Below are 13174 nucleotides of genomic sequence, written 5' to 3'. Positions count from 1 at the left end.
TCCGACCAATAAAAGAAAAGTGTTTTTAATACAAAAAAGGTCAACCTTCACATAATTATGTTCAGTTATGCACTCAATACTTGGTCGGGAATCCTTTTGAAGAAATGACTGCTTCAATGCGACGTGGCATGGAGGCAATTAGCCTGTGGCACTGCTGAGGTGTTATGGAGGCCCAGGATGCTTCGATAGCGGCCTTAAGCTCATCCAGAGTGTTGGGTCTTGCGTCTCTCAACTTTCTCTTCACAATATCCCACAGATTCTCTATGGGGTTCAGGTCAGGAGAGTTGGCAGGCCAATTGAGCACAGTAATACCATGGTTAGTAAACCATTTACCAGTGGTTTTGGCACTGTAAGCAGGTGCCAGGTCGTGCTGAAAAACGAAATCTTCATCTCCATAAAGCTTTTCAGCAGATAGAAGCATGAAGTGCTCCAAAATCTCCTGATAGCTAGCTGCATTGACCCTGCCCTTGATGAAACACAGTGAACCAACACCAGCAGCTGACATGGCACCCCAGACCATCACTGACTGTGGGTACTTGACACTGGACTGCAGGCATTTTGGCATTTCCTTCTCCCCAGTCTTCCTCCAGACACTGGCACCTTGATTTCTGAATGACGTGCAAAATTTGCTTTCATCCCAAAAAAGCACTTTGGACCACTGAGCAACAGTCCAGTGCTGCTTCTCTGTAGCCCAAAAGTGGCTTGACCTGGGGAATGCGGCACCTGTAGCCCATTTCCTATAAACGCCTGTGCACGGTGGATCTGGATGTTTCTACTCCAGACTCAGTCCACTGCTTCCGCAGGTCCCCCAAGGTCTGGAATCGGTCCTTCTCCACAATCTTCCTCAGGGTCCGGTCACCTCTTCTCGTTGTGCAGCTCTTTTTGCCACACTTTTCCTTCCCACAGACTTCCCACTGAGGTGCCTTGATACAGCACTCTGGGAACAGCCTATTCGTTCAGAAATTTCTTTCTGTGTCTTACCCTCTCGCTTGAGGGTGTCAATGATGGCCTTCTGGACAGGTTCGGGTCGGCAGTCTTACCCATGAATGCGGTTTTGAGTAATGAACCAGGCTGGGAGTTTTTAAAAGCTTCAGGAATCTTTTGCAGGTGTTTAGAGTTAATTTGTTGATTCAGATGATTAGGTTAATAACTCGTTTAGAGAACCTTTTCATGATATGCTAATTTTTTTAGATGGGTTTTCATGAGCTGTATACCAAAATCATCAGTATTAAAACAATAAAAGACCTGAAATATTTCAGTTGGTGTGCAATGAATCTAAAATATATGAAAGTTAAATTTTTATCATTACATTATGGAAAATAATGAACTTTATCACAATATGCTAATTTTTTGAGAAGGACCTGTATATACAAGCATATCTCGTATATAATCTATTTGTTTTGTGCACCTGTTCTGTATATTGCTTTTTTTTCATTCTTTTTTATTTACATTATAGGTACATTACTATGTCAAGATTTTGTATTTGTACTTAGTTTATCAGTTGAAATAATTCAGAACATGTTTTTGCTCCCATTATAGCAATCAGTTACATATTTCAAATAAATGTAATTAACTCCTATAGTTTATTTTTAAACAATTGCTTGTCCAGAAAAATGTATAACAACTTTTGATCAGGCATTTAAAACTGCTACCAGCGGACACGATTTCACAGGCGTATAGGATTTGTCATGACACCGCCGTTCGCCAGTTTCTATGTTTACTAGAAGCACGCAAGCAACTCGGCTGTTGTCATTATGTTAAGCCCCGCCCACCGACTCTATACACAATGTGATTGGCCCGACAAGAGTTTGGCATTTACAGCTCGAAGGGTATTGAGAGTTGCTTGATGACACTCGCGGGCAGATTAGATTTGCTGCCGCTAGGGTGCGTCTAGATTTCTGGGTTACATCACTCATCAACCAGGATATAACTGGTTTGCGCAAATCGGTGGGCGGGGTTAAAAGGCATTGATGTAGAAGCAAGCAAGTCATTTTGGCTGCTTGGTTTCAATAATCCTCACCTTCTTAAACTTAAAGGATATTTGCATAGTACAATGAACTCATGTCAAAAGATCAATGAAACTTCAGTTTCTTTATTCATGACCCCTTTAATGGCAATTCAATTGCGTTTCTATGGTAACTTGGAGCTCCTACACTCAGATTCAAGCAGCTACTTAGCTTGTTTGTGGTAATGGTAAGAAATGAAGATTTTTAGAGCTGCAGCGCAAATTCAGTAGTATTTTAAAAAGTGACTGGACTGAAATTGGTGCTCTGCTGTGCCAAGAAACATTTTCAAACATTTCACTGGGTACTTTCGCTTTTGCCGCAGAGACCTTTTATGTCCTATAAATGTGTTGTATTTATGTCTGTATGACAATACGCATATCTTTCAGTGGGTGGGACGGGAAGTTATATATTAATAAAGAAACATGGATGAATAAGAGTAAAAATCGGCCTGATACCTTGTGGAAAGCAATACTGAGGTTTTCTTCAGAAATATAAATAGATTTTGATTAAATGTCTGCTCTTCTTATAGGATTTTTAGTCTCAGTGTGTGTGTGTATATATATATATATATATATATATATATATATATATATACATACATACATACATACATACATACATACATACACACACACACTTGAACTTGCTTACACATCACTATAATTTTAAGGGCCACTCCGGTGAGAAATGAACCTAGATCGTTCTCTGGGATGCGTTTTCATGGAAATTGAATGTAAAGAGTTTTATCTCTAAAAACAGATTAGCATATAACGCTAGTCCATGGGGCACAGGGTAATAAAATTAAATCGCTAGTTAATACCACTAACAAGGTTAAAAATAGCCTCACACTAACACAGTAGCATAATGAGGGTCCCTACATGCAAACCGAAGCATTGAGAAGTTTGTAAGTGTCCAAACAGTTTAATAAGAAGATACTTTATAAACACAGCGCATTACGCGTTCACGGACATGCCGTGAATGCGTCGACGGGTAAAAAACTACGAGTTGGAAAACAGTCTCGACTCGTCGATCCACGAGCGCTCTGCTAAGTGATGAACTGTGATTTGGAATCTCATATGGTCCGTTGTTTCCGGAAGAAAACACTGAACGCAACAGAGAAAATAAATAAATAAAAGTAAAAATGTCCATGTAATTACATTTCACAAACAGTGCTCGTGGATCGACTCGTCGAGACTGTTTTCCAAGATGGCACCTATCCGTGGACGTGTAATGCGCTGTGTTTATAAAGTATCTTCTTATTAAACTGTTTGTACACTTACAAAGTTCTCAATGCTTCGGTTTGCATGTAGGGACCCTCATTATGCTACCGGGTTAGTGTGAGGCTATTTTGAGCCTTGTTAGTGGTATTAACTAGCGATTTAATTTTACTATCCTGTGTCTACCCTGTACCCCATAGACAAGCGCTATAAGCTAATCTGTTTTTAGAGGTAAAACGCTTTACATTCGATTTTGATGAAAACGCATCCCAGAGAACGATCTACCATCTGGTAACCATCTGTTAATTACCCTTAGGATCATTTCTTACCGGAGTTTTCCTTTAAGGGTTAACAACAGAGCCCAAACTATTAGCCTAAATTCAGTTGCAATTTATTTTTAAATGTAATAATCAACACTCAAGAGGAGAGGGGAATACACCTGCAGTACCAGTTTTGGCCACAATCTTACATACACTTTCTTTAAGTAGAATTTAAGTTCTTAAAGGGGTACTTCAGTGCTGGGAAGATGAATCTGTATTTAAACTGGGTCATTAATGTAGTAGAAATGTGAAATTATTTTTGAATTTGATGCTTTCTAGACTGTTCATGCCTTTGGATGATTCACTTTCATAGGAATTAACTTGAGAAGATAAAATACTCACTTTGCTCCGCCAGCCGCAACGTTTCCATAAATGCCTGAGCTGAGCTGAGCCGTGAGTGCGACCCCATCCCCCATGTGCGAGTTGAAAACATGCGGAAATGGCTCCCTCTGCTGGCTGTAGTCTTTAGCATCTGGCCAAGCATTTTACCGATTATGCAAATTGACGATATTTGCGTCACCGGAGTGATTTTTCCAGAAATAAAATGCATAAAGCTCTCGTCTCAGGGGGATATGAGAGGGGGGAGCAGGATCATTCGGATATATTCCAGGGTTTCCACTGATAGAAAGCGTAGTCATATGCTAATCGCTGAAGCAACCCTTTAAAGAATATATATATATATATATATATATATATATATATATATATATATATGTGTGTATATATATATGTGTGTGTGTGTGTGTGTGTGTGTGTGTCTGTGTGTGTGTGTGTGTGCATATATATATATATATATATATATATATATATATATATATATATATATATATTATATATATATATATATATATATATATATATATATATATCTTAGGCTAATATAGTGCATATATTTAGCAAAAGAATTCATCTCTGTAGTGAACTAACAGCGGTGGACTCTAAATGACTCCCTGAGGTAAATGTAATGCTTTGTGACATTGTTTACAAGCTGTTTTATTGACGTCTTTCCATGGTTGAAACACAGATTGAGTGATTAAATGACATATGATACATTTCAGTTAGTTGTAATGTATCCTCAACATACCTTAAGATATTAATTCATGTTTATTCTTTAGGAAGAGATGATCGCATTCACTCGCACAGCGCCGCTTGAACTGGCGCGCCTATCCAGTGATCAGTCACATCAAATTAAAGAGCCTCAAAACGGCATTTATTGTTTGAACTTTGTGATAAAATTGACTGAATATTTAATAAGTTCATGTGGGAACTCTGATTGAGGTATGTTCAATGTATGTACTTGAAACAAACCGACTGTTAACTATTAAAGATTGCATTCAGAACCGTTTGGAACACATGTGCACCGTACCGGAAGCCCATGCAATTCCCAATGTGCACAAACATGCCAGATTACGGTGTGCACTGCTTGTTGGTTTTTGGATAGTTCACCCAAAAATGTGATTTATTTCTAACATGGTTTAATCATCCTCAAGTCATCTTAGGTGTATATAACATTCTGTCAGATGAATACAATCGATTATATTAAAATATATCCAGGCTCTTCCAAGCTTTATAATGGCAGTGAATGGCAGGGCAGTGAATGACACAAACCCATCGTTTCGCTTCAGAAGGCCTTTATTAACGCCCTTTATTAACCTGATGGATGCGCTTTTTTGGTCTTTAAATTTTGGGCTGCCATTCACTGTCATTTTAATGCTTGGAAGAGCCAGGACATTTTTTTAATATAAATATAACTCCGGTTGTATTCGTCTGAAAGAAGAATGTCATGGACACCTAGAATGATTTGAGGGTGAGTAAATCATGGGATAATATTCATTTTGGGGTGAACTATCCCTTTAACAATTTATTTTTTTGTGAATTTGTACCTAATCAAGAAGTTGATATTTAAATCAGTTTATTTTGGGTTTTTTTCCCATTTAATAAATAAATTAATTAATTAAAATTAAAATAAATACTATATTTCTAATTATTTCAGTACATTTTGTGTTCAGTACATTATGCATAAAATGCATTGCAGAATTATTTTTATCTTTATCTTTAAATATTGCAATATATGCCCTACATGTATAGGCTTTACATCGGCCACCCTCCTCTTTAAAAATCATATTGTGTGCCTGAATGTTTCATTGGCTTCAATATTCATCTTTTATGCAGGAGGGACTGAGACCAGGAGACACAACCAGCACTTTCTGTGGAACCCCCAATTACATTGCCCCTGAGATTCTGAGAGGGGAAGACTACGGTAAGCAGCCTCTTCACAAAGATTTTTGGTTGGCAACTATGTGCGCTTGCACACACTGCTTAATCCATTTATTGTGTCTACTTCATGACTTTCTGCCATTTAGAATTTTTGTCAGTCCTAAGCTGCCCGTTTCAAAGCCTCGGGATGATGTGTGTGCAACTTTGTGCGTGCTGTTTCTTTACAGGTTTTAGTGTGGACTGGTGGGCACTGGGCGTTCTGATGTTTGAGATGATGGCTGGGAGGTCACCCTTTGACATAGTTGGCAGCTCTGATAACCCTGACCAAAACACAGAAGATTATCTTTTCCAAGGTACATTACAGAAGTCTAAGTGTTTAGGAAAAAAATACATATCTCTCATTACATCTCATGTTTTCTTCTGCTCCTCATTCACAGTCATTTTGGAGAAGCAGATCAGAATTCCCAGATCATTATCGGTTAAAGCCGCTAGTGTGCTAAAGGGATTCCTTAATAAGGTGAAGCAGACCAGACAGATCAATGTTAATGTCATTGTCACATGGACCAGTTATAGTGCTGTCATAATCGTTGTTTCTCTTCTTTATTTCCTCACCTCTGTTTTACCTTTTTCTTTCACTCTTTGTTTATCTGTGTTTTTTCTCTCTGTTCAATGTTTTTTTTCCCACTCTTTTTGTAGGAGCCAAAGGAACGTCTTGGATGTCATCCTCAGACAGGCTTCGCAGACATAATGGGCCATCCTTTTTTCCGAAATGTAGACTGGGATCTTGTGAGTCACTGCTATCTCTGTTTCCTTTATCTGACTTATTGGATGTTTTGACTTGAGACTGCAGCGGAAGCATGAGTCATTCGCTGTAGACTGACGGTAGTGAAACTAAACAGGAGACTTACTGGAGCCTGAACAACTATTTAGTACTGTTTATGACCTTGAGAAACTATCCATTTGATTACTCATTCGTGTAATTTGACGTGAGCATTATTACCACTTCAAATAGCATTTCAGGAACGTCAGCTTTTAAAGGTACAGTTCACTTAAAATTTGTGTGAAGTTTTTTTGTGTGACACCCCCCCCCCCCCCCCCCCCGAAGATAATTTTAATATAATTATAATAATTTTAATTTATATCATTATTTATATAACTTATAGTATGCAATAGACATTAATATGTTGCTATTGTACTGTAAAGTAAATGTCAATGGAAAAAAAATGATTACCTAGACTGCCGCCACAGTGTAGGTAATGATTAGGTAAACTGATACAATTAAATTTTTGGGTGGTCCAAGTTCGTATCATGACATAAACCATCACGTGTAAGGCCAGTGATATAATAAAGGTGATAAGGTGTCAAGTCATTGATTTTTCTGGTCTGAGGGTTGTGGCAGTGAACTGTATCATGTGTGAGGCAGGTTTAAATGATGTCAAACCAGCAGACGTGACCCAGACGAACACGCTGACCTCTTGTCCCTGTTTGGTCTGGCTGAGAGAGGGAGAGAAGTGGCGGTCAGACAGTTTGAAAGGATCAGATTACACTTTCTTCTCAGACAGGCTGCAGTGCCTGAGGCAGCCTGCAGGGGGAGCAGATCTTGGCCTTGCAGCAGAGCCTACTGTTAGGTTTATAGCTTGAAAAAAGCTAAGAGCAGTACTGAACATGGGTACTGGGTCCATGGGAAGGATCCATTTACCTAAATATAATGTTAAAACCTTGCTGAGAGTGATTAAGAAAGAGGAAAAAAAGATTACATATGCAGTGGATATTTAGTAAGATGAGCACTGCGTTCTTAAAGGGTTAGTTCACCCAAAAATGAAAATTCTGTCATTAATTGCTTACCCACACGCCGTTCAACACCCGTAAAACCTTTGTTCAATCTTCGGAACACAAATGAAGATATTTTTGTTGAAATCCGATGGCTCAGAAAGGCCTCTATTGGCCACAATGTCATTTCCTCTCCTCTCTCAAGACCCATAAAAGGTACTAAAGATGTCATTACAAAGCCCATCTCACAACAGTGATTCTACAATAATTTTATGAAGTGACGAGAATAGTTTTTGTGCGCAAAAAAAAACACACGAAAGGCCCATTTCAAAACACCCTTCGAACCATTATGAATCAGTGTATCGAAACAGCGGTTCGGATCACGAAAGTTATGTGATTTCAGCAGTTTGAAGGTTTCACAGAAGCAGTGTTTTGAACCAGGACATCAATATACAGGTCCTTCTCAAACAATTTGCATATGTGATAAAAGTTCATTATTTTCCATAATGTAATGATAAAAATTTAACTTTCATATATTTTAGATTCATTGCACACCAACTGAAATATTTCAGGTCTTTTATTGTTTTAATACTGATGATTTTGGCATACAGCTCATGAAAATCTAAAAAAAAACAGCATATCTTGAAAAGGTTCTCTAAACGAGTTATTAACCTAATCATCTGAATCAACTAATTAACTCTAAACACCTGCAAAAGATTCCTGAGGCTTTTAAAAACTCCCAGCCTGGTTCATTACTCAAAACTGTGATCATGGGTAAGACTGCCGACCCAACCCTGTCCAGAAGGCCATCATTGACACCCTCAAGCGAGAGGGTAAGACACAGAAAGAAATTTCTAAACGAATAGACTGTTCCCAGAGTGCTGTATCAAGGCACCTCAGTGGGAAGTTTTTGGAGAAGGACCGATTCCAGACCTTGGAGGACCTGCAGTAAGAAGTGGACTGACTCTGGAGTAGAAACATCCAGAGCCACTGTGCACAGGCGTGTGCAGGAAATGGGCTACAGGTGACTCATTCCCCAGGTCAAGCCACTTTGGGGCTACAGAGAAGCAGCACTGGACTGTTGCTCAGTGGTCCAAAGTACTTTTTTCCAATGAAAGCATATTTTTCATGGAGTCTGGAAGAAGACTGGGGAGAAGGAAATGCCAAAATGTCTGAAGTCCAGTCTCAAGTACCCACAGTCAGTGATGGTCTGGGGTGCCATGTCAGCTGCTGGTGTTGGTTCACTGTGTTTTATCAAGGGCAGGGTCAATGCAGCTAGCTATCAGGAAATTTTGGAGCACTTCATGCTTCCATCTGATGAAAATCTTTATGAAGGTGAAGATTTTGTTTTTCAGCAAGACCTGGCACCTGCTCACAGAGTAATACCATGGTCAGTAAACCATTTACCAGTGGTTTTGGCAGTGCTTAATTGGCCTGCCAACTCTGACCTGAACCCCATAGAGAATCTGTGGGATATTGTGAAGAGAAAGTTGAGAGACGCAAGACCCAACACTCTGGATGAGCTTAAGGCCGCTATCGAAGCATCCTGGGCCTCCATAACACCTCAGCAGTGCCACAGGCTGATCGCCTCCATGCCACGCCGCATTGAAGCAGTCATTTCTGCAAAAGGATTCCCTACCAAGTATTGAGTGCATAACTGAACATAATTATTTGAAGGTTGACTTTTTTTGTATTAAAAACACTTTTCTTTTATTGGTCGGATGAAATATGCTAATTTTTTTAGATAGGAATTTTGGTTTTTCATGAGCTGTATGCCAAAATCATCAGTATTAAAACAATAAAAGACCTGAAATATTTCAGTTGGTGTGCAATGAATCTAAAATATATGACATTTTAATTTGTATCATTAACTTATGGAAAATAATGAACTTTTATCACATATGCAAATTTTTTGTGCACATTCTCGTCGCTTCATAAAATTATTGTAGAGCCACTGCAGTGAGATGGACTTTTAACGACGACTTTAATGCCTTTATGGGTATTGAGAGAGGAAATTATATTGTGGCCATTGGAAGCCTTTCTGAGCCATCGGATTTCAACAAAAATGTCTTAGTTTGTGTTCCAAAGATGAACGGAAGTCTTATGGGTGTCGAACGGCATGAGGGTGAGTAATTAATGACAGAATATTTGGGTGAACTAACACTTTAAGTGTGAGACTGCTTTATGACACAGTCACAGTTGTTATTTGACTCATATTAACTGTATTTCAGATGGAGCAGAAGCAAGTGGTCCCACCCTTCAAGCCTAACATTTCTGGCGAGTTTGGGCTGGACAACTTTGATGCCCAGTTCACCAATGAGCCCATTCAGCTCACGCCTGACGATGAGTGAGTGTCTGTTCATGTGTATCTGTCTGTGTCACGCCTCAAGCTTTCTGAATCAGACCTCTGGCCCCATTAATGTTCTTCAGATCTTTACCACAGCAATGCAGATTTCATCAGGAAGTAATGTCAAGTTTACGATGTCTGATGACACATTATAGTTCTGTGAACTACATTCCCTCATTTGCACACACCACTGTTTTCCAGGAAGATATTTTACAGCCTGTTCTCCATTTGAAAGCCGTAGTGAGTTAAATGTGCCCTAGCAGTTAAGGCTGATTGATTATCTCTTTGTCTCCCTCCCAGTGATGCTGTAAAGAAGATCGACCAGTCTGAGTTTGAAGGCTTTGAGTACATCAACCCTCTGCTGATGTCGGCGGAGGAGTGTGTGTGAACGGCCTGTCTGTTTCTGTTACGTGCATATCATTGCTGCCTTTATTTGCATGGTCAGAAAGAATCACAAGAAAGGAAACAGCAACCTGACTTCATTTTGTTGGGACCAGATGAAACATTAACTTTGCCAAACCTCTTTCACTTTCTGCCATTTATAACCACTAGTCCTTAAGTCAATATTGTTTCTTGATTATTTTTGTATCATGTAAATCAGCACTGATGAAATGAAACTTATCGGTGCCTTTGCGCGTTGACCAACATAGTTGGAATGTCAGTTTTAAGTTACACTCTGCAAACTAAAGGAAAAGAATGACTGTGATGGTACGCAGGACCTCCTAATGCTGATGATGTCCGATACACCTTTTATTTGTATATATTAAAGAGAATCCACTGAGCATATATAGTAAGCCATTTTTAAACTCTATACCACATGGGATATTCTTGAAAATATTTTTTTCTGATTATCTGTTCTGCCTCTCAGAAGAAAAAAAATGTTGAGTAAGGAAGAAAAATACTTTTTATTGTTTTGTTTTTTATTATTATTATTGTTATTATTTAAGAATACTGTCATCTATATAGAATGTGCACATTGTATTGAATCAGAGTTTTCCATAAGTTGTTTTAAGATGATTGGGCATGTGGCCTCGCTTTTGATTGAAGTGGTATTAAGCTTGTTTGAACGGAGCAAGGAACACTAATGAACTCTGTTGTAAATACTGACAAACTGTGAATGGAGAAGTTTTCTGTATAGAGAGGGAAGGAGGGAGAAATTAGACATGAAATACAACAGCTTTCTTCAGCACAGGACGGAAACGAGACACTAAAACTAATATGTTCCTGTCAGTGGTTTCCATACGGACAAGGTAAAAGTATGTTATTACTCTTCAACTGCTGCATGTATAAAGTATTTCTCATCTTTTTTCTTCTTTTTTTCTTGCTTTTTTTTGTTAAATGCGATTGCCTTTCTGGTTATGATATTCCGTTTATGTATTTTTTTATATATTGAACAAATTGAGCGTCAATGGACGAGTGTTCATTGTTTCTCAGCACAGTTACTAAGAAGCTTCTTCTTCTTTTTGGGGTTAATTTTGTCCCTTTGGGTGATTTCTATAGTCAGATCAGATACATGATGTACAAAGGGGTCCTGGATTGTGTTTACCCTTCACAGACCCATCAAAAAAACCCAGCTTCAAGTTGTGCGTTTTGAAAACATATCATGCCTGGACTCAGTTTTGTTTGTGTGCGTTACATTGAAAGGACCTTTGACTATAATGACCAAACGATGACATTAAACACAGGCTACTCGTAAACAGCATTGCCCTCTCTCATTCCTCGCTATGCATGCATCAACTTGCTTATATTTTCACAGATGTTCACACTGGTTTCAAGCTGCGACGAGCTCATTAGCAACCTGGTGTTAGAAATGATTGAATTGCTTAAAGCCCTCTTTGCATTCCTGGAAAAAAAGTAAACTATGTGCTAATATGCTTTAAAGAAGCGCCAGGGGGCTGAAGTGGACCTGTTTTTTTGTTGTTTTTTTATATGTTTTGTGTATTAATATGCACATTGAAAAACACTATTGACTGGAATAAACTGTACCACTTTTTGTTAACACATAATTAAAGTATTTAAGGAAACTCATTCTCAATTGTGAAAGCCCATTTGTTTTGTTGCGATTGGACAGAATTCACACCTGACTTTGACTCTTGTAATGAATTTCCTGTCCAAAAGGATTGCATAAAACTAATATTTGTTCTACATTATGCATATTTTATAATTTGCTAAAACATCTCTTCCTCAGCGTTGTGAACAGTCATCAGACCTGCTAGCAGTAAATAAAATGAACATTTGTCATTGTTTCATAGCTAACGTCAGTACCAATCTGGCAAGTTACACAGTATGCATTTGTAGACTAAACAAATGAAGCTCAAAAAATGTCAAGCTCCTACATCAATCAATTTCATTGCTGTAATTTCCTTTGGGCTTGAGCTCTCTGCATCAAATGATAATCTTTCTCTCTGATGTGTAAACATGACATTAAAAACTGAATACAGCAATATGAACTGGTGGTCTCCGTGCATACTTAATCCTGAAAAAAAAAGATCCTCTTCCTGTGATTTAAATAACATGCACCTTGTTGGCCAGATGGTTGAGGACCTCGCCTCGCACGTCTGGCTTTGACGGTGCCGGTGGAACCGCTCACCTTGTATGACTTTGGCCATTACTGTAAATCCTTGAGGGCAGATGAATGTTTTGCATCAGATTGTGCTCTGTGACATTGTCTCAGTGTCCTCTTTCTCGGGAGAGCAGGGCACACAATTCCCTGTGGAAGAAAGAGCCGAGTTGCTCTCTAAAGTAGAGATGTGTGACCTTGTTTGTTGAAAAGGTGATTTCTTGTTTTTTTTTTTTTTTTCAGTTACACTTCATATTTTACAATTATATACATACATCAGAAAAAAATTGTTGTTACACAGCTGTAGTTACATGGAGGTTTTTTTTTTTTTTTAAATATAAGGGCAATGTAAAAAAAGAAATAGGTCCCACTTTAGGCCTATATTAAGTGGCCTTAACTACCACATACTTGTTTTAAAAATTAAGTACAATGTACTTATTGTGCTCATATTGTATTTATAAAACACTTTTGATGATACTAAAGTGGGATACGAGTAAAGTTAGGGACAGGTGTGGTGGTATGAGTATGTTTAAGGTTATTAGGTGCATGGAAGTGGGTAACACTTATTTTACAGTGCTTGTTATATATTTTGCTTGTGCTTACCATAGTAATAGCAGTAAACTATGCATAATTACATGCAACTAATCTTCAACCAAAACCTAACCCTATAGTAAGTACATGTAGTTACTAAAATATTACTCAGTACTTAAAATATATAATTATACTGTAACAATTAC

The 13174-nt window shown here is 38.3% G+C and overlaps 1 protein-coding gene across 1 annotated transcript in view; it reads left to right on the top strand.

Annotated features, from left to right (window-relative positions):
• The window catches only part of prkci (protein kinase C, iota), a 42793-nt gene extending 30888 nt beyond the window's left edge, over positions 1 to 11905 (top strand). Inside the window, exons 13-18 of the mRNA XM_067452355.1 lie at positions 5716 to 5803; positions 5988 to 6113; positions 6198 to 6277; positions 6457 to 6546; positions 9762 to 9877; positions 10178 to 11905. Coding sequence (XP_067308456.1) covers positions 5716 to 5803; positions 5988 to 6113; positions 6198 to 6277; positions 6457 to 6546; positions 9762 to 9877; positions 10178 to 10265 — 588 coding nt within the window. The 3' untranslated portion in view covers positions 10266 to 11905. The remainder of the gene's footprint in view (positions 1 to 5715; positions 5804 to 5987; positions 6114 to 6197; positions 6278 to 6456; positions 6547 to 9761; positions 9878 to 10177) is intronic.
• The last annotated feature ends 1269 nt before the right edge of the window (positions 11906 to 13174 follow it).

The sequence above is a fragment of the Pseudorasbora parva genome, chromosome 9 (assembly GCF_024679245.1).
Source record: "Pseudorasbora parva isolate DD20220531a chromosome 9, ASM2467924v1, whole genome shotgun sequence".
Taxonomy (NCBI): domain Eukaryota; kingdom Metazoa; phylum Chordata; class Actinopteri; order Cypriniformes; family Gobionidae; genus Pseudorasbora; species Pseudorasbora parva.
The sequence above is the reverse complement of the archived record's forward strand: the minus strand, read 5'-3'. Positions and strand labels throughout refer to the sequence as shown.